This window comes from Numenius arquata, chromosome 7 (assembly GCF_964106895.1).
Source record: "Numenius arquata chromosome 7, bNumArq3.hap1.1, whole genome shotgun sequence".
NCBI lineage: Eukaryota > Metazoa > Chordata > Aves > Charadriiformes > Scolopacidae > Numenius > Numenius arquata.
Window position 1 is genome coordinate 18,642,233 of NC_133582.1, and position 21,261 is coordinate 18,663,493.

General features: G+C 38.0%; 2 protein-coding genes across 3 annotated transcripts in view; one reads left to right on the forward strand and one right to left on the reverse strand.

Moving 5' to 3' along the window:
• The window catches only part of NT5DC1 (5'-nucleotidase domain containing 1), a 141,092-nt gene that overhangs the window by 10,106 nt on the left and 109,725 nt on the right, over positions 1-21,261 (forward strand). For both annotated transcript variants that reach the window (XM_074150749.1, XM_074150748.1), the window contains exon 6: positions 382-463. In XM_074150749.1, coding sequence (XP_074006850.1) covers positions 382-463 — 82 coding nt within the window. The remainder of the gene's footprint in view (positions 1-381; positions 464-21,261) is intronic.
• COL10A1 (collagen type X alpha 1 chain) lies at positions 7,013-14,459 on the reverse strand. The gene is made up of 2 exons (XM_074150660.1): positions 14,321-14,459; positions 7,013-8,886 (listed from the first exon to the last, which is right to left on the reverse strand). The coding sequence occupies exons 1-2, from the start codon at positions 14,457-14,459 to the stop codon at positions 7,013-7,015; spliced, it is 2,013 nt and encodes a 670-aa protein (XP_074006761.1).

Below are 21,261 nucleotides of genomic sequence, written 5' to 3' on the forward strand. Positions count from 1 at the left end.
TAGCAAAGGATTTTGCCTGTTCTGAGGGTGGAAGGTGATATGAATGCCAGGCTGTAGATAATGTCAACCTGCTAATTAAGTACAGAATCTCCACCTCTAGGCACTTCTTTTCCCCAAATGTCAGTGGAATGGCTCATTCACTAAGTTGCTGTTCTGTCTAATGCCCTCCTTTGCTGTAATGTCTTAGAGTTCCTCACAAATATGAATCTTTTGTCCTTGCCCCTTCCTCCCCCACCATAACCTTCTGAAGTAGGGAGATGACTTGTGTTCAGTCACCCGAAGTTAAGCTGGGTACTGCTGGGTCCTGAATCCTACTGTCTAAGACTGTTTCAAAATAGCTGATACTTGGTATAATGACTAGGTTCCTTTTGACACTTACAGCATGATGATCAGAAAAAGTATGACTTCTGGAAGGACATGGTGGCTGCTATCCAGCATAATTATAAAATAACAGCTTTTAAAGGTAAGTGGGTTCACCGAAAACTTACTATAATAGCTGAAAATATTACATGTGCTTGCCACAGCAAATACATTTGCAAGTACACTGTAGACTACTCAACACAGCTTTTACTTTTCAGTCTGTACAAATAGTTTATCCTGGAATAGAAGATCTTTATCATTACTATTTCTATTTCATTTAGCTGGAACTGTTTTGCTATCTTTACTAACACTTGTGATGTACTTCAGTAAATTTAGAGCAAAAATGGTTTCTTACCATGATTTGTATGGTAATGTGGAGATCTTTAAACTGTATTTTGATTTTATTCCTTGTGTTCTTGTAATCATAAATAAAATCAGAAATGCATTGGAAAAAAAAAAGTACTAACTAATATTTGATAATTTTCTTCAGTGCTCTAGTTTTTCATTAGAATTCCTCGTGTAGTATTGACACATGTAGTATATTGTAGTAAGGAGATTGTTATTTTCTTATACTAAAAATTGCAGAGGATTTTTTTTTTTTATAATAGCCTTCCTCCACTCAAAGCCAACCTTGTAATATAAATTAGTGTTGGAAAACATCTTGGATACCCTTCAGCTAGAAATTATTTTCCTTCTTTCACAGACTTAACTTCTGAGTTTCTATTAGGCATATAAAATAAGAAGTTGAAAATAAAGGTTATCCATCTTGTGTGTGCACACAATTAATTGAAATTATTTTTAACTATGTGGGTTTTTTGTAAAAAAGACTATATTCAGCTGAGTTCAGAATTCTGTATCATTTTGCTAACAGTATTTGCCGATAGAATTACCTCTGTTAATGCAACATTAATTAGGCACAGGTTTAGTTTGGAGCCTCTTAAGACTTATCTCTTGTTCACCGGCGATGTGCTACTTGCTGTATTCCTTTCAAATGTAATTGACAAAATTGTCTCAGAGAGGTTTCAAAAAATACCAGAAGCTTATGTCAGGATGTATATTGTAAAAGACAGCACGATATTCCTGAAATGTTTTGTTTGTTGTTGTTACTGTGTTTTCATTGGAGCTTTGAGTGTGATTGGTAGTTAAGAATTCCTCTAGGAACTCAATCGTACATGAAATAAATGTATCCTTTGTTTCTGTTGATATTAAACTTATCCTAATCAACTGTAACTATTTTTTTAGCATTTTTGTTAATTCTTTTTTCAAATCATGAAAGCTCTTTGTTTTAAAAGGCATGGATCATGCAGCATTTGGCAAAAAATAATTTTTAAAAGTGTTTCTGGAAATTAATTAGATCAAACAGAAGTCAAAGTCTGATCTTTGAACTTGTGTAAATAATTGGTCGGTTTTACTTATGCGCACACAGGCAGACACTCATGTGTATGTTTATGCATATCTCTACCTGTTGGGTAGACATTTTTGTATGTAAGCACGGACTCTGCATCCAAACAGATGTGTGATATGACAATCCTTTCTGACTTTTACAAGAATTGGTACTTAATTTAACAGACCTCATGCTCTGTTATAAAAGTCACGAGGCACGTGCTCAACAGGGTTGAAAATATAAGAAAACATAGTAACTGATAGGCACAAGTTATTTTGGATAAAACTCTGTAAAATCAGAAGTAAAGTAATGCAGATTGTATACACTACTTAAATTCTTTCATATATGAAAGTACTACACTCTGTCATGCATCACTTTAAAAGGCCTCATAGTGGTTTTATTTTCCTTTTAATAATGTGGTCCAGTGGATAAAGTGCTGAACAGGGAGTCGGAAGAACCAGAGAGTGTCTTCCTATGTCACTTACCTGTGATATTCCCATGGAGTATCTCTTTTTGCTCCAGGTCCCTCTGTGCAATGAGAATAACGGTACTAATCTTCTGTCACAAGCTTGTGACAAAGAGATATTTTTTTTTTTTTTTCCTCAGCTGCAAGCTTAACTTCCTGAGGAAACTCCTAAACTTGGCTCCAGCCCAACGTCTACATACCAGGAAGCCCCACCATCTTTCTTAGCCCACAGGCTGGCCTGAAAACCGCAGCTTCTTGACTTAACTCCATGCCTTGTAGAGAGTTTAACCCTTCAGAGAAAAGCAGTGCTCGTTAATAGTTAGTCAAGGTAAAATTTCTAAAGCAAACTTAAGAGGTCAGTTGAGGAGACGCAAAGTTCCCAAGTCAAAATGCTGTCTTAGTAGCGCCATTGTCAGTGACGGAGCAGAACGACTGACCGTTTTATTTTTTGAAATCTGTAAGTGTTTGCAAGTCACTTTTGGTTTGTTGTCAGTATGCCCTTGTTGCTCTGTGTCCCTTCTCTTTTTCACATGATTTCTTTGATCGTAATCAGGTGTCTGGTCGATTTTGCCTTTCATTGTCTTAGCTATGGTAATTGCCTTAGATAATTGCCCTATAATATTTTTTTTGGATGGCTCTTTCAGATAGCCACGATTGTCCTGACAACTTAATGAGGGATATTAACCCACTCCTCTACTTGTAAAGAAGTGAAGAACTGAGGCTTCTAGAGGGAGAGTGAGAGGATTCCAAAACAGTCTTATGTTACTCAGATCTTCATTTCTAAAGAATAACAAAAAAAAAAAAAAGGGGGGGGGGGGATATCTATTAAACAATACTGTCAGAAAAGCATGATGTCAGATAGCAGTGAACACAGCTACTTATATTTTCAAAATGGTAATTTCTTGCCTAATAATACCTGCAAGAATTCCCTCTGCAATTGATATCCAAGTTGAGCTTTAAATTACTTGGGTAATCCTTTTTGTAAAACTTTACTTTTTACTGAAATATTTTGCAGCTTTAAGGTGATTAACACTAGTTTGTATGTGTTTCTCTTAGTTTATATGCTATATAAATTAGTAAAGAGCAATTTTAAAACAAGTGGCATATGGCAGTATATTTTACAGTGTATAAATATGTGGACAAAGTTCCACATGTTACAGAAACAGAGTTTGGTCTTTAGAGGAGTAATGAGGGCTTGAAGTACCGTATAGTTATTTCCACATAAAAACTTTCAGATTTGGTGATATTTTTATGGTTTTTGTAGGAGGAAGTTTCCTGATATAACTTCTTAAAGCAGAATTTTGTAAAATGTCTTCTCCTAAAGGCTGCTTTCTCTCTGTCTTCCATGGTTGTATTTCCCTATCATTTCCCTGGCGCTTCCCTGACACACTGAAAACCGTAGCATCTGTGTTTATATAGTGAAAATGACATATGAACTCATTGAAAATCTTAAAAATAAGATTATATTTCATTTTGGATGTAAAAAAAATCATAGCTAATATGGCAGCAGACTTCATAAATTGCCTGTAAAAAGGCTTGATGGGATCTGCTCTCTGGTTTCAAGGATGCATCTGAGAAATTTGTCACTGACCATCTTTTACAAAAAGGAAAATTATCAGAGAAAGAAGGTGCTAGACTTAAAGTAACTTGCCTTTTTTATTTTATGTGGTTGATCAGTATTCTAATCAATACAGCAGCATGCTGATGTATGTGAAGTGTTACTTTGGAGAGGAAAACTTTGGATCTTTCTAAACTACTCCATTCTCTCCCCAAAATCGTGCACATGCGCATACACAGAGGGTTTTTTTGATTGCAAGTTTATGTTATTACCCTCTTGTCTTGGCAGAAGACAGTGGATCTAGATGTCCATGATATGTGCATTATATCCTTTATATGCAACTTCAAATACAACAAACAAAAAGCAAAGATGCTTTTCTGGCCAAAAGGAAAGAATCCTCCAAAAATTCTGCAAAACATGAGAAAATCCTAATGTTGATGTATACCAGTGATGAGAGATCATTATTTGTCTTAATTGTGAAAATGGCAACAGAGGTAGAAGCAAACAAATTTGTTACACTTCTCTGCTGGCCTTTCCAGCTAAGTACAGAAGGGATTATTTGGGTGCTTCAGGTGTTTGAACACTTAAAAACTATTGAAATTTGTCTCAAATATTTTTGAAGCCTTTGGAAGTGAGTTTTGTTTTACAGGCTCATATGTTTTCATTTTAATCTTGTATTGTATTTTCTTTCCTCTAATGCCCGTGATCCAGAAAAGATGTGGCTTCTGGAAGAGCTGTATCTTTAGGTAGATTGCTGATCCTCTTCTGGAGAAAAATATTAAAAAAAAAAAAAAATTATAAACCTTACAGGCCTTCTCAAGGTCTCCTCTAAATTGAGAATCCAAAGCTAAAATAGAAGTTGTGGAAGTTGTGCTTGTGCCACAATTTGGTGTGTAATCTCTAGCTTTTCAGTGTTAAGAGTTGCTTTTTTAACGACTTAGTGCCTGAACAATTATGAAAAGCCTTCAAAAAGATGGACGTGAGGTACGAAGAGGTAGACTGACTTGAAGTCCTATGTGCTGATTCGAGATGTCGAAGGGGCAAAACCTGATTACGTTTAGTGAACTCTGCCTTTAAGAATACTGTCTGGGCCGTTTCTTGTGCAGAGACTAGTTAATTGGAATCACAGGACAGCAATGTACTGCCGAGCACTGAGCATCTCCAACAATTTTAAACATGTGCTTTGGCATACGTTTCAGATGTAAAGCAATTAACCAGAAACTTTACAACTACTGAGCAGTATTTTCCAGTTTCAGAATCCAGTCCCTCCATTTGTTTCTGAAAGAGAAGTACCAGACTGGTTGAAAGTATTGGCAGCAAGGCATGCTGTGTTTAAATGTTGGAAGGTGCTGCTGAACTAATGCAAGTGACTGCACAGGGAAACATTTTTAGTGCAATAATGAGATTTGTAATTAATATTTGGCCTAAAACAGGAAGGTAGAAAAGTGAGAACAGACAATTCAGGCTCAAGTGTCTTGAGTTTTATTTTGGCTTCAAAGAGAAGTATTACAGGATTGCTACTTATAAATTGTGGTACTGTCCACTGTATTATTTCCATACAGACATTTTTGTGTAGCATTTGTAACAGTAGTAGCAATTTGTTTGCCTGGGTCTACTTGGCTGCTAAAATAAGCAGATCTCAAGTTACACTCTCTACTTAAGCATTTATTATTTTGCCAATGTATAGCCTAAACCCCAGACTTCCTTATCCAGCAGCACTTAATAAGGGGAGAAAAAACAATTCTGCAGAGTTACTTTCTTGGTTGTTCTTTAGAGTTTCCAAAACATGATATAGTTTCACTAATGATGGGTCAACCCAAAGGTGTCCTTGCTTTTTTTTTTATTAATCCCAACGTATTATCAAGTACTTAAGAAATTTCTGATTTCAAATGTACACAACGTAACAAGCCTCAGGTTCTGCTTTCATGAAGAAATGGTAATATCACAAAACTTGTAAACATAGGCCTACGTACTTTTAGTGCACGTGATTAAAAACTTCTGTTTTAAAAAAAAAGATGCTAAAAATAATAGTTCAAGAGTTCATAAGGCTTTGGATGTATATGATACATTTAAAGCATGTGAATGGTAACTGTCATTGGAAGAAACATATGATCAAACTATGATGGTTTCATAATTTATTAGCACTGATTTTACTAAGCTATCTTACTTTATACCATTAACTTTTCACAGTGCCATAACTGATTGATGTATTGTCTACTGTTTGTGAGACATGAGTGTATGTAGATATGGTAAATATGATTGTCTACTGTCACCACCTGATAAATTTACCATGTAAGTAAAATACATTCCCCAGGCTATTGTGTTTTAAAGGAATGAACTGTTCAGGGAGAATTGGTGCAAAGATAGTCTCCAAATTTGGGGTGGTAAAAGGTGCTCTGAATTTCTGAGTGTCTGCATGCTTGTGAAGATATATTCTTAATGTCTGGGTTTGGTGATAGTTGTTTGACAGTACTCTGAACATTGTACAGAGTTTTACAGAATGTTAAGGGCTTAAAAAATATTGAAATACTTTGTTGCTACAGACTACAAAATGTGCATCAAACAAAGCTAAGTGGATTTCTAGGCTTCAAATCTGGTTGCTTTTCCATATTGTGACAGTCTTAGATCTTCAGTAGCAGGTAATAACTTATAAATCTACCTTTCTCCAAGGTAATTATTCATTAATAAGGAACGTGGAACTAAATTCAAACTGTGACATGATATGCAGTGTATTAAAGTTTTGTTTTTTTTTCTTGACTCCTGTTTGATAGCTTAAAGATGAAGCTGGCAGCAGAATCTTGCTGAAGTATTTTATCTAGCTGTTGCGATGACTATGGTGTATCTGAAACTGTTTACTTTGAATAATACCTTCAGCTATTTCAAGTATATTGAAGTATGATCTAGAGTCTTACTTAATGTGGTATGAGAAATGATAGTTAGAAATTCTGATTTTCCTTTTTTTTTTTAATAAAGAGAGAGACTGGTGCATTATATTAATTCATAAAATTTTAATGTTGCATTCAGTTGGACAATTGATCATAATTTGAAACAAATTTCTTACGACAATTCTCTAAAAACATACAATATTATTCTACGAAGTTTGAACCAATCTCTTCCACCTTCTCACTCCCTCCATTTCTGTTGCAAAATTGAAGTGGCACGACCTGCTTATGACGAATCAGATCAGCACCCAGTTAAAATGGTCTGAAGGAGAGAGTGTCAGGACAGTGTAAATGGGATGTTTTTAGCTATGAGCAAATAGGAAACCTGAGAAAGAAGAGTGAACGTAGTCAGAGGAATAGAGACCATTAGATTCTGAATTGGGCAGTTGGAGCCATACTTGATCGTTCTCCATGAGATCGATGACAGCACTGCCAGAAGCCTGGTCAAGGTATCCTTTCTTGTACTCATCATAGGTGTACATGAGTGGGGAACCATTTTTGTAGAGTGCAACCCAAACATTTGTTCCTTTTGCATGTACATGGTAGGAGAAATAGTACAGTCCAGGGATCCTGCAGGTGAAGATTCCTGTTCTGGGGTCATAGTGTTGCTGCCTATTGTACAAGATTTTATCAAATTTGATGGGGACTGTTGCTCCAGGGTAGGCTTTTGAGAGGATGACACTGAAAGCAGACACTGGCATCCCTGTAAGAGCTTGGTTTACTCCTCCTTTCATGTAAGCCTCTCCTGCTTTAACATAGCTTTCCGGCATCTGTGGGACTACAGCTTGGCCGGGGGGACCAGGAGGACCTGGGGGGCCTGGCAATCCAGGCTCTCCATTGTTGCCTTTAGGCCCAGGGGGTCCAGGTGGTCCCATGGGTCCACTTAATCCTTTTGTAGCAATACCTGCTGGGCCTGGCAGTCCTGGTGCTCCTGGCTCACCTTTTGCACCAGGGGCTCCTGGCAGGCCAGGGGGGCCAATGGGGCCTCTGATCCCAGGTATTCCTGAAGGCCCTCTGGGGCCTGGCTCGCCATTGATCCCTGGAACTCCCTTTACTCCTTGTGGACCCATTGGGCCAGGCAAGCCAGGTAGCCCGGCGTGGCCAGTGTCACCTTTTGGACCTGGGAAACCTGGGTGTCCCTTAGGACCAGCAAGACCTTGCTCACCTGGGTATCCTGGTTTTCCGTCTAATCCTGGTAGACCTCGTTCACCTTTGGCCCCAGGGAATCCCGGCAGGCCTGCGGGGCCCATGTCACCCTTAGGTCCAGGTAGGCCATTCTCACCAGGCAAGCCTTTGAGTCCTTGAGGGCCCATGTTCCCTGGTGGCCCGACAGGTCCTGGTTCTCCTGACACACCAGCTGGGCCTTGGTCTCCTTTAGGTCCTGGGAGCCCAGGAGGACCTTCAGGCCCCCTATGTCCCTTCATTCCTGGCAATCCTGGCTTTCCAAATCCTGGAAGACCTGGGGATCCAGGCAAGCCTGCAGGTCCGGGGTGTCCCTTGGCTCCGGGGATGCCTGCTGGCCCTGGTGGTCCCATTGGCCCAGGCTTGCCAATGCCAGCTTCTCCAGGTTCTCCTGGGGGACCCTGGGGACCTGGGATACCAGCCGCTCCAGGTGCACCTGGTAAGCCTCTGTCACCTTTCATACCTGGCTGACCTGGAAGACCATTTTCACCAGGCTTCCCTATCCCAGCAGGGCCAGGGAGGCCCCGGGGTCCCTGCGGGCCTGGAAGACCCCTATTACCTGGGCGGCCCGGAACGCCAAATCCATTTTCTCCCTTTTGTCCATTAATACCAGGGATACCTGGTTCTCCTTTCTCACCGGGGAAGCCCCTCGGCCCTTGAGCTCCTGGAGGGCCTTGTGGTCCTGGCTTGCCAGGAACAGACAGTCCTGCAGGGCCAGGAGTGCCAGGTGGTCCTTGTGGCCCTCTTGCTCCTGGGAGCCCAACAGGTCCAGCTTCTCCTTTCTCACCGTTTAGTCCTCTGTCTCCTGGCTTTCCTGGTAGACCTGGCATGCCTGGCTTTCCAACTGCAGAGAATCCAGGTGGTCCTGGGGGACCAGGGGGGCCTTGGGGACCAGGACTTCCAAAGCCGGGCTTTCCTGCAGGTCCTGGTTGTCCTCTTGGTCCGATAGGGCCTGGGGGACCAGGGGGGCCTTGTTCACCCCTTATCTGCACACCTGTGAGAGAAAAGAAACCAGGTCAACCAGGGCAGCTGTAACAGGTTTGCAGACTTGTAGCATGGTGGTGAATTGTGCGAAGGGTTAATTTAACTTGAATCTCATAGGAGACAAGTTTCTAATACTGTGTTTAGTCACTGAGAACCTGACATTCAGAGCAAAAGCCTCTCAGAGCCCTTACATGAATAGGTATCAAATACAAATGTTTTAGAGTTGTGTTGTGAGCTACAAGGCCTCTAGAATTTTTTTTGGCTTCAATACGTTTAGGGTCATCGGAGAGTTTAAAAGATGCTGTGTAAGTAGATGCAAGCTACTAAGGAAGAAAACAACTGATTTAGCAAGCCCTCAGACTTTCATCTTGATAATGAATGAATCCAGAGAGAGCTTCCTGTGCAGGTGTAGCTGCTTTTTTGAAACTACTTGGTGCTGCATTTTAAGTAGTGGGACTTCTGGCTTCTCCACCACACAGTCTTCCAGAAGTGGGCCACGGCTCTGGTTTGTTTTTTTTTTGTTTTTTTTTTGGTAAACATACGGGTGTTATATTTTCAAATACTGTCTTAAAGATTATTTTTTTGTCATAAAAATTTCACACAATGGCAAGGTCACAACTTCATCTTATTGCAGTCAGAATTGGGCATTGTTTTTTTTTTTTAATAATACTTCATTTTCTTAGCTATCAAAACAGCAGGTGGAGCCACTTAACCAAATGTCACAAATGGAGAAATAAACAAATAAGTTCACTGCTTATTTTTCTGAGCACTTTGGGGGAGCTTGCAGCTTCCTGTTGGAATTAGGATGCTGATTTATACAACACTACAGACAAGATTCACATAGCTACTGTGAGATTACTTTAGTAGTTTGCAGCAAGTGGCAGCATTATAGAACAAAATACCATACCTATGATGAATGTTAATTTAAGAAGTCATGTTAAAAAGATAAGCCTAGGGTTATAGAAAGAGCCCAGAATCTGGGCTCGCTTTTTTTTTTATATTGGTAACCTGTTTGATGCTTATGTAGAAAAGATTGATAATTGATCAACAATTGGCTCAGTTAAAGTTTGCATTTCAGTCTCTTGCCAAGAGAGCAGTGTGTGTGTATATATACATATGAAAGCATATGGAGTGATTATTATGCTGTCTCTTAAATAATAAATTCCTTTTTCCGATCTGTGGGTAGTGTTGATGAACCAAAAATGAGATGAAGGAGGAAGAAAACTATTCCTGTACATATTGTATTTTAAAAAACATATATTTATATGAAATGCATTTGATTTTGGTTTGATATTGGATTTGCAAAGTTACCTTCTTCCTATATTGCCAGGGAAATTGTTTCTCTCTACCAAGAAGCATTTTCTTTTTTGCTGATACATAAAACCAGCACAAATGCATATCACCTTATTTTGGACACCTTCCTATCTCATCTTCCTTAAGGCAGTGAAAAAGAGAATAGTTGTTAAAATCCCACACATAGGAAGAAAGCAATGTCTGTCATTTATTGACAAACTGAAAATGCAAACATGCGTCATTCTCAGCTGCAAAGGAGATTGTGGAATCTGTGAGTAGTGACAAGTCTGGTGCAGTCTTTGGTATCTTACTGACGTTGGATTTCTTACTACTGAACTCCCAGATTCAGTAGGGTGTAATTGCAAGTTGGTTTGTTTCGGTTTTTTGGTGTTGTTTTTTAAATGTTGGTGACATAAGATATGCAAATTTTAAGAACTACATCATATGGAAAAAATAATTTGGAAAAGGCTTAAGCCTGTCAGAGTTAGCACATACCCTGCAGTGGAAGTGGCGTGTAAATTTTCTTTACACGTTTTCTCTTTGCCACAGGTAAGAGAGCTGCCATTAGAGAAAACAGCTTACTAAACTGGAAGACTGTGAATTTATTCCATAGGTTCTATGTATGGATAGAACTTCAAAAACTATCTCTTCATGTCAGAGAACACAGGCAGGTCAGATCAAAGCCTCAATACAAATACCTAAACAGGTTCCTGAGTTAATGCTGTTTTAGTTGTAAAACATTAGGGGAAAAATACGAATAGGCTTTTACATCAACCACGTAAAATCCAAAACCAAGCATTTATGTGGGTACTTTGGCAGAAGACAACAGTGACCCCAGCCAGGTCTGCTCTTTCATAACCATAACTCAAGGAACTATGTCTAGGCCTACCAGATGTATTTTACTATTTAGCAGTCAGAGTGAGTTTAACTTCTGCAGGGGGGTAAACATGCATTTTATTCAGCTGTATTTAAGTAACATGCAATTATTGCACTTGATCTAATTTTTTTTGGTGGCAAGTTACATCAGACTTTGGCTTCAGAGTGCTTCTCTTTCTTGCTTCTTACCATGTTTTAGATGTACCTTCATATCAGTCCTAGATTCACAAAGTGGTCAGTGCTGCCTTTTTGCATAAGATGCTAAAGGCTTTCTCGGTGTTCGTGGTGTTTATAGAGATTTTCCTGTGAGGAGCTCTACTGTTTCAAAGTGTTGCTGCTTTTAGATTAAAGTGTCTGATAATTGCGCTGTCTAGAAACAATGTTAAGTCCTCTGAGGAAAGGACAGCTGAACACATTAATGAAGTAGGATTTTTACCAGGAAAACTGAAGTAGGGGTGGGTCACTTTTTTTTTATATATCTTGGCACATATATTGATGCAAAATTGGTTATTGTTCTCTGAATGCAGTCAGACCCTATTTATGTATTGAATTAAGTATGAAGACTTTAGCATAACCTGCAATAATGGCTTATTTAAGCATTGCTGAACAGTCAGGTTTGATTCAACGTTTATTCTCAACTAGGGCTTTTCAAAAATCTCAAGCTAAAGAGCTACTGGTTTAAAAATCATGTCCTACTATATTTAAAACAAGGTAACACTAAATACATACAGAAAAAGAAAGTATATTCTGACTGGAGAGCTGTCAGGAACAAGCTTTTTAAAACTGCTAAAACAATTTCACCAAATTAAATGAAGCTTTAATAGGGTTTAATTGCCAACAGAAATTGTATGATGTCCTGAGTCACCAGTTTGGGCCTAGACTGAAATTTTAGTTCCAGGCTGCTTTTTGGCAGAGCTGTACAAGACAAAAAGATAATTTATTGGTGACTAAATCTCTAGAAGCTATTATTTGGTGACCAAATAAGAAAAGTAAGTCTTCCATGATCACCTCAGACTAGAAATTATTATCACTAACAGTTGTCCCTCTTTAAACTCTTCTAAGAACCCTTTACTAGGACGCTTGTTTTCCAGACTGAAGAATAGCAGTGGTTTTCCAGTCTTTCATTTTGATACTTGTTCCTCAAATGAAGATTTGTCAAGCAATTTTGAATGACTGGACTCCCATGTCTGTAAAACTGTAGGCTGTTCCTGCTTTTGAGGTCTAGTATATATAGCCTTTATTACCTTTCCTAAATAGCATTTTACACTTCTCACATGTTGATATAATCACTCACATTCTGAATATGAAGTTTCACGCATGTTAGATTTTGTGTTAGTATATAAAGTGAAAACTTAGTGCAGAACAATTCATTTCCCCCTTTCACCCTATTTCCTGTCTACCCTGCACCTTCCTTAGTTTGCTGCTGGTTTCCTGCTTTCCAAATGTTTTGGTGGGGGAGGGAACCCAGTATGAGGAGAAGGGAAATAAAGTGTGGTAGAGGATAAACAAGTAAATATTGTACTTCACTTAAAAATAATATAGGTATGTAAATAATTCTGAATAAAGTAATGGAAAAACACTATGAAAAGTTAGTGAGGAAGAGGGTGGAAATGCAACGCTAACCCAGTGGGAATACCAGTTAATGAGTCCTCAGAGTAGCTGTTTATGTACATGAACCTAAATTCAGTCTGAGAGTGCTGCTAGGATTCCAGAAAGTCCTTGTGCCGAAAGCAAGGGATGAAACTGTGATAGTATTTTGGTACAGCCCAGAAGAACAGTTTGGGGGGGGGGGGTGAGTTTCCCAGCCATGCTGCTTTCACATGGTTCTTACTGCAGAGCATTCTTGGAGAATGTAGGCTAGGACAGGTTGGGGTGAGACCAGGGCTGCCTCTTTGGACTCGATGTGTGCTGCTGGTGGGCAGCCAGTCCATAGGATCAGACTAGAACTATTCTGAAACAAAACCTCCTAAACAAAGGCCCTGTGGATGCTATGTCCTGATCAGCAGCTATTCTGCTCTCCAGATCTGCTTCTGTTGTGCTGCCCTGTTTTCTAATGCAGATATAGCCTAAAATGTCCTTCTTCTGGTGAAAAGAAGCTTATTTGCAAATCCGATGTTCCAAGTCCCTCATTCAGTTTCCTCATTTCTTCCCAAGTATGACTATTATAATTAAAAGTAGAGGGGATACAGCAAAAGTGAAAGCTAGTCTGAATAGCCTCTTGATGTCTAAAAGAAAATAATGGGAGAGGAGAGGCTGTTTACAAGGAAGATTCAGTTCTCTTAATTTTAGTGATGATAATTGTGACTAGAGATCATCCTTTGGGGGACAATTGATCAAATAAAACCAGCACTAGGAAGTCATAAAGTTTTGATCTCAAGTTTTTTAAAAAAGGCTTTGGACTAAGCATGGAAAAATAAAACAGAACTCAATTTCAAACACTAAGTATAGCCACTCATTTGACTTACAAGGAGAGAGACAATGCCCAGAAATAAAATGTCACAATGTATAGCATTGCAATTATATATTGCTTATATAATCTGTCATAAGACTGATTTATGAAATGAAGATAATTTATAATAAAGCTAGAATTGTTAAATTATTATGAGATTAGACTGATAATTAAAGTATAAGCTTAAATCACTCATGAAAAAATTATGTAGAGACATGTCACATTTTTATGACTATATATCAATTTATTTTGCCTTTCTAGACTTTAAATAGGTTTTCATTTGGCCATATGGATCAGATATGTATTTAAATTCACACCAAAGGTCTGCTTTGAGTAGAGATAATGTAACAGAATATATGAAAGTTCTTTTTGAATATGGTAGATGACAGGTCTAGAAACCCCAGTGTTGAATCAAGAAAATTGAGGATAATTAGCATGTTCAAGGCCAGGTTGGATGAAGCTTTGAGTAACCTGGTCTAGTGGAAAGTATTCTGCAGAGTTGGAACTAGATGATCTTTTAAGGTCCTTTCCCACCCAAACCATTCTGTGATTCTACATTTCACACGATTATGCACACAATCATGTAGTATTATTCCTACTACTAGACTAGATCTGTAGCTGTGATCTTGTTTATTTGTCAATAGGAGGTAACTGCCAGAGCCACTTCCAGCTCTTTATGCAGTCATTACCTTATTTTAACAAACCTTAAGTGTTAGTGGAAGTTGAATACCAGTAGTATCTTAAAAAAAAAAAAAGAGCTTTTGTTCATATATTGACCCACTAGAATAATTGTGTTATTTTTATTATCAGAAAACAGTAAGCTTACCTTGACTCTTTACATTGAATGGTAGAAAATGTGGCCCCTTGATGCTGGATTGTTTCTGGTATCTCTCAGAAAAATATCCATCGCTACCATGGACAATATTCAGACAAAACAGCAGCAGTAAGGATATTTGTAAATGCATGATTCCAAATCTGTTCTGTGTTAGAAAGGGGAGAAAAAGTTTGTTATTAAAAAAAAAGTTCTGTTTCTTGTGCATGAATAAATGAGTTTTCTTAAAGTATTAATATTAAAAGCAATATTATTTTATGCTTACTTCCTCCTGCTTTCACTAGTTGTGAAAAATCCTCTAAGAAAAAGGAAATCAGTATTGCTATCACTTTGACTGGTAGAGCTCTTGTTTAGATAGGCTAGAGGCAGTAGTCTCACCCTTAAGAAAAGAATCATTTAAAACGGATACCAGCCTTTCTAAAATCAGTCTTCAGAAACAGGGATTATTTTCCTAGTTACGCTAGAGCTCCAAAAGTAAATTCAGGAGTTGTATATATCAAAATTCTTGAAATGAAGAAAAGTTCACAGTGGAAACTTACATAGACGCTCTACCATGACCTTATTGCCTCTGTCTAATGCTATAGCAAACGAAGCACAAAGTCCTGGCTCCTTCAGCATCAGTGGCAAAAATCTCACATTGCCTTGCTTGAAGCCAGGCTTTTTTCTGCAGCCTTTCAAACAGCCCCAGTGGCCCTTAAATATCAACCCCCTTCCCTCCCCAACCAGAAAACATGCATTCTATAGAAATTACCTTCAAAACCAAATTGAAATGAAATCGTAACATACCACAATGTTGTGGAGCTCCAATGCAGAGTGGTAGAGCAGTGAATCCTCCTCTACTGAGGAGTTCTTCTGCCACTGGTCAGTGAGCAGAAGCTGATGATTTCAAGTGTCACCCTTCAGTATTTATATGATTTTTTTCCCCTAGTAGGGTGACTGTTGGGCATAAGCTCCTCCCCAAAAATCAGTAAGCAGTAATTATCTGTGTGTATATGCGTGTTTTTTAGGGGTGGGGGAAGCTATTTTGGGCAGTCATCCTAGATCCTGTTAAGTTTTTTGTCTTGTTTTGTTTCTCTTTTTCTTCCCTTGGATTTCTTATTGTTGATGAAATAGATTGCTCATAGTTAGTATTTTCTAAAATTTTACATCCCCTTTGTTTTTAGAACTGAGAAAGGTAACATTGGAAAAATCATGAACTTGTAACTAAGGTTGGTAATTCTAAGTGCTTCATTTGGATTTCTCTGTAAATGTTTTAAGGAAAGAACTATACATTTTTGGACTGTGGTGAGCTGTTACTTTCAGGAGTAACCTCACTAAAGTCTATAGAGACTGCTTATGTGATTGTTCATTGGGATATGAGTGTAGAACTTAAAATCAGTTAAGATGTTAATAGGGGAGTTGTGTGAGAACCTGAAGATTACTTTTAAGCAGTTACTATTTTAGGAGACTGTTATCTTCACATATATTTCTAGACTTCTGTTTTAATGTTGGAGGTACAGTATATGATGTATTCTACAAGTAATGTTTCTGTATTATGCAGTCTTGAAATGCAAGCTTCCTTATCCAGTGAGAACTTTGTGTCTGGTAGTAACGAATGTATTGAAATCCATACTGCTTAAATTTGCAAGTGTTACAGGCTGACGTTTGGGGCTGATGGAGCTTTTTTGAGCTTTTCTGCAGTCAGCAATTAACTTCTTTTAAGGTTTGTTCAATCAAATGTAGTTATCACTGTATTTTTTCTAGATGCAGTTTTTCTTATTAAATAGTAAATTTAGTAAATTTAAACTACTGCTGCTTTACTGTTGGTGGATAAAACTTGATTACAGCTTATCTCATTTTTCTTTTTTTTTTTCTTTAGAACCTAAACTGGTTTTAGCCATTAAGAAAGTTTAAGCCAGTCTTGCTTAGTAGACTGTATACACACATTGTGACTTCTTTTTCTGAATAAATAATGAAATCTTACAGTGTTTCAGCATCATTTTGATTAGTGTTCAGTACCAAATAGGCAGTAACTTTCAATCCTTGAATTGTTTGGGACTCTGAAACATCATTTAAGATCAAAAGGCAAAGTAAGAGAGAAGAAACAAACCTTTTCTCACTTAGGATGAAACTGTAGAACTAAATATATAGCACACTTCACTTTTATCAAACATTCTCAACAAAAATACCTACATATAAATTATCTGTACCAATTTGCATTTGCCAATTGCAGACTTATTTGATGTTGTTATGTGGTATTCAGTCTTACAGGAGTTAGTTTTTTGGATGTGTTTGAAATTCTTTGTTTCCCTTGCACCAAAGATTAGCAGAAAAACAAAGATAAATGATACACGTTACTAAAGGAAGCTGAGCATATGCTACAAGTTACTATCCTGACAAAGTGAATATGCTTTTTTTTTTTCCAAGCTAATTTATGCCATTTGTGGAAGATATCTGGGGAGCCTTTTGGTGAGGTACAAGCAATATCTATGCAGAAGAGCATGTATGCACCCATGTTCTAATACCAATTGTAGAAATATGTAATCAGGCATGGGTAAGAGCATGTTATGTTATAGGAATACTAATAAATAACGTGTGTTACTGTGAGTTCTCATGCATGGTAGGTACAGAAGGGACACCTGTTACTGTTCCAACCAAAAGACTGAGCTGGTGGCCCTGAACTGTGCAGCTAGCCTGCAGAATGACAGGTTAACGAGGGCTGAATTTTACCTGCTTTGTGCCTTTGTTTAATTCTACACTCTTCAAGTGACAACTTTTTTGGCTTTTATGTATTATGGCAAATATCCTAGAACACAAGTTACTGTACTGAAAGAGACCAATGGACCATCAAGTCTATTCTGCTTACAATTGTGCTAATACCTTTGCTTACTAGAGGCCTGTATTAATGTTGTGGTTTAAAGACTGCTGCAATAATTTATTTCATGTATTGTTGAACAGTTCTTTTCTTCTATTCTTCTTCCTAGCCATCCTCTAAATAACTTTATGTTCCATTTTTGTAAATAAACCCTTTCCACTGCAGGGGTCTTCAGACTGAAGCCTGCTTTCTCCATTAATCTTGTGTGCCCAATCTGGGCAAATCTGGGTTTTCAGAGAATGTTTGCATGTCTGAAATGACATTTCTACTCCCCATGTGTGCATTCGGTTCCTTTCAATCTTTTGGAGAAGGAAACTTTGTCCTCAAGTTGTTTGTGTAACTTCTCAAGGTGCTTCATTTAAAAATCAGTCTATAGATTCAAATGAGAATCCAGTCATCCACTTTTGACAGAGGCAGCAAATGTATGGGCGTAGAGTTTATTTCCTCCTCGAAGTAATGCAACTCCAGCCCCTTTTTTTGGTTCACATAAATCCAAAAATAACTTTTGATTTTAAAATTTTTAAATATACAGCCCTTAGTGGGAAGTGTGGTTGTTGCTAATTTGATAATATTTGGTTAAGAAAGTTAAGAACAGCAGGCAGCAGTTTTATGCACACACAGTTTCATGCTAATTTCTAGCCTAATTCATAAATACCCCCAAAGCAGACACACTTATGTTACAAAAGCGCCAATAACGTACACTGATATTTGCCCAGCAGCCTCACTTCCTGCCTTGGCTCCTTCTGGGCAGGAAGGTGAATAATCTCTGTGTGTCCCTACATAAATAGGGATGATTGTGGGGTCAAAAGGTATATACAGGCAAACCCGTTGTCCTTGTGTTTAACCTGAGCTCCACCTTATTGTGCTATCTTGTGCTGCTTCTTGGGTTTGAGGTTTTGTTTTTTGTGGGTATGGGAAATTGAGGTAGAATTGGAGTTCAGTGCTTTTGTGTGTTTTCCCTGTTGCTGTGGATATTTCCTATTGGTGGAGCACTGACGCACATTTAGCTTTAAGCATGCATATGAAAGGTGGGCTTTGGTATGTATTTGCACATGCAAAAATACATGCAGTAGACATACTTGTGTATACCTATTTACAGTAACAGGACATTTTAAACAAGAAAGTTTATTTGCATACGTACAAACATTCACATGCTTCTGTGTCATAGTTACACATTTATAAAGTTGTCTTCACTTACAAATGAAGGTGTCTTCGCTCCCTCCTGCGCCCCTTGTCCCGCTACCATAGTAGTCAGGAATAATGTTTGATCCATTGCACCACTCCAGAACTTGCTTTCTAGTTATGCATTAGCTGCTCCTTCCCATGTAAAGGTAGCCATGATAGATGTTATGGCAATGTCATAACTTAAGTCCTAAGCTTAACTGCAGTAAGAAGACTCAAAGTAGTGTATCTCTGGACCATATGAAGTAGGTACTGGAATCACAGAGTCTTTAATGCCATTTGCAGCAGTCTGCAGTCTTGCGTCATTTGCTGACTGAATGTTCAGTTTGTTGTTAAATGTTTTTGGAAAGCATGCACTCACACACGTGTTCCAAAACCCCCTGTTGCTTCAGTGTCTTACTCCCACACAGTCAGTGAAAACACAGGCATAAGTAATGTGGAAGTGACACCATGATTTGGAGATTGGGAACTGACTTTCACCACAATCCTGCAAGTTAGTCACAAAGTGACTTGAATGAGTCCCACAGTAAGCAACTGCTTATGAGGAAGAAGTGTGGAACATCTTAATTAAGCATAAATTGAAATAAAACAAGCAACTGCTCTCTGTCATTCACACCACATCCCCACCCTCGCCCCCCCCTCAAAAAAAAAAGGAAAGTGGAGAAGCAAAACTCAGAGAAAGGCTGAGCTAGGTCCTTGTGGTAGTTGGGAACTGGCTAAATACATTCCTGATGCTGAGGATTTTCAGTGTGAATATGCTTAGATTTATTGGTTTGACTTATAGTATGGGATCTTGATTTTTGCACTATTATAAGCACGAACCATGTGCTTAGTTTCAAAGAACTGTGAGTTCTTCAAAAGTGATAATTCATAACTTTAACACAGAATTTGTCTGATTTTTAATAACTGTCTTTTAGTCTTAATACTGAAATTTTTGTAGTTTATAATTACTATTTATGTTAAAATAAAGTAATGTTAAAATAAGGGGTGGGGAGGTTTACTCCTTTTGTTTGTCTAGGTAATCTCAGCTGCACAGAAGGAGGCAAGAATGTGTTGGTGGGAGATTTTTCCTGTCATTTAAAAAGTAATCTGAAAAATTTGGAGTTATTTTTTATTGATGGCATCAAATCTCAACACTGTTAGGAGGACACAATTATTTGGCTGGTTCTGACTCAGTATCTATGACTAGTGTTTTCTGATGATGTCAGTTCCAATTTTGTTATCTGCCTGAAGTAAACTTTGAAGACTCTACCCTAGTCTGTGACAAGTTTTCCTTTATTGAAGTGCTTATACCCAAAACTCATAGCTACCACTTTGCAAAGGACTCTAGTAGCCTGTAGCACTATTTCTAGTGAAGAAATTCTCCAGTCTCCAATTTTAAGTTCTCAAAGAAAGGCACCTAGGAATGTCTAAAAGGAGTTTGAAACCCTGCCATGAAATTAAAGGAGTAATTGGTTTTCCTAGTTTGTGGTGCACTTTATGACACTCTGGAAATTCCTAAATCATCTCAACTCAATGGCTTAAAACTGTCCTCTCTCTCCCTTTCCATCACACAATGGTGAAGAGTGTTTGCGCACTCCTGTGACAGCAGCCAGGTAAGCCCTCAATGATTGTGCAGAGGAACAAAGTGTTCCACTGTACCTTAATGGGGAAAACTAATACAGAGGTTTTTCAGCTTCTAAATGCTCACAGTCAAATTTACCTGAAGAAATAGGAAGCGTGAAAATTTGTGAATTCAATAGCTGTGGGAAATCAGTGTGTGTGTGTATTTCGTTTTGTTGTTGTTATTTCTTTGTTTTATTTGGTAATTATTATTACTTTTTATTTACATGGAGAGTATTTTCTGTTCCAACGCTAGCCACTTGGACTGGATGGGATTAGAAAACATCTTGGTGAAGAAAATATTTGCCTTGGTAATCACAAAATAAGTAAGATTTCTTTAGAGTTTCAGAATGCATGTCACCTTTTGTAATTAATAGAGGCTTTTTGAGGTAATCTACAGGGCTGTGCAGTCATATCTGTGTTCATATTTTGCGAAACAATAAAGAATTCTCTCTTTAAACAAACAAAACAAAACTGTGTTACTCCTACAGGCCCGTACTAGTCTTTTTATAGATTTAAAGTCCTTACAGTTTTAACACTTGTAATTGTGGTTGAATAAATGTCCTACTTTCAAGTAGCAATGGAAAGATGGTCTGTATTTATTCTGTCGCTGCAAAACTGACTGCTGACCAGTTTGTTCTGGTCAGCTCTGTTGATCACAAGAGGTCTATTTAGTATAGCAGTATATTTAAATAGATGACACCCAGTTAAATATTTATAGTTGTATTCTGACTGAGTTAACTTGCAGAGACACTGAATAACCATGCTGAAACCTCAGGAGAAGATGTGTTCCACATCATCTATAGAGAAAGCTTTGAGACTCACATGAATTTCTGATTATACATTCCTCAGAGTCAGATAGTATTATTGAAGAATGTTTTCTAACAACACTACATTGTTTGGGGACCCATTTCATTATGCTTGCATGAAGATAATCTTCACCCATCTTAGAAAGTTTGTGATACTAGAGCAAAAGATACCAAACAGAAGTACTGGTGTTAGGAAAGATTTTTTTGCAGTACCTTGGGTATGCTGCTGGCCTGACCTTATTCATCCCTCATTTTTGTTCTTTCCTCCTTTGCCTCTGAAAGTAGAACCAACAAATCTTGTTCAAATGAATGCATTGATTTGAAACTCATAGCAGAGTTTGTGGCTTTAGATGAAAACTGATCAATTTTCAAAATACTGAAATCATAAAGCTGGTTTTATATATTTATATTCATCTTCCTTCTCCCATAAATGCTTTTCTTGTAAAGTAGCATAAATGTTTATATATTTAAAGTTTTGGATTTTCACT

Bases quoted from the DNA above. Each gene is read 5' to 3' on its own strand.
- COL10A1 (XM_074150660.1), bottom strand. From the start codon at position 14,459: ATGCATTTACAAATATCCTTACTGCTGCTGTTTTGTCTGAATATTGTC. The intron at 8,887-14,320 runs GTAAGCTTACTG...TTTCTCTCACAG, and splicing joins ATTCAATGTAAAGAGTCAAG to GTGTGCAGATAAGGGGTGAA.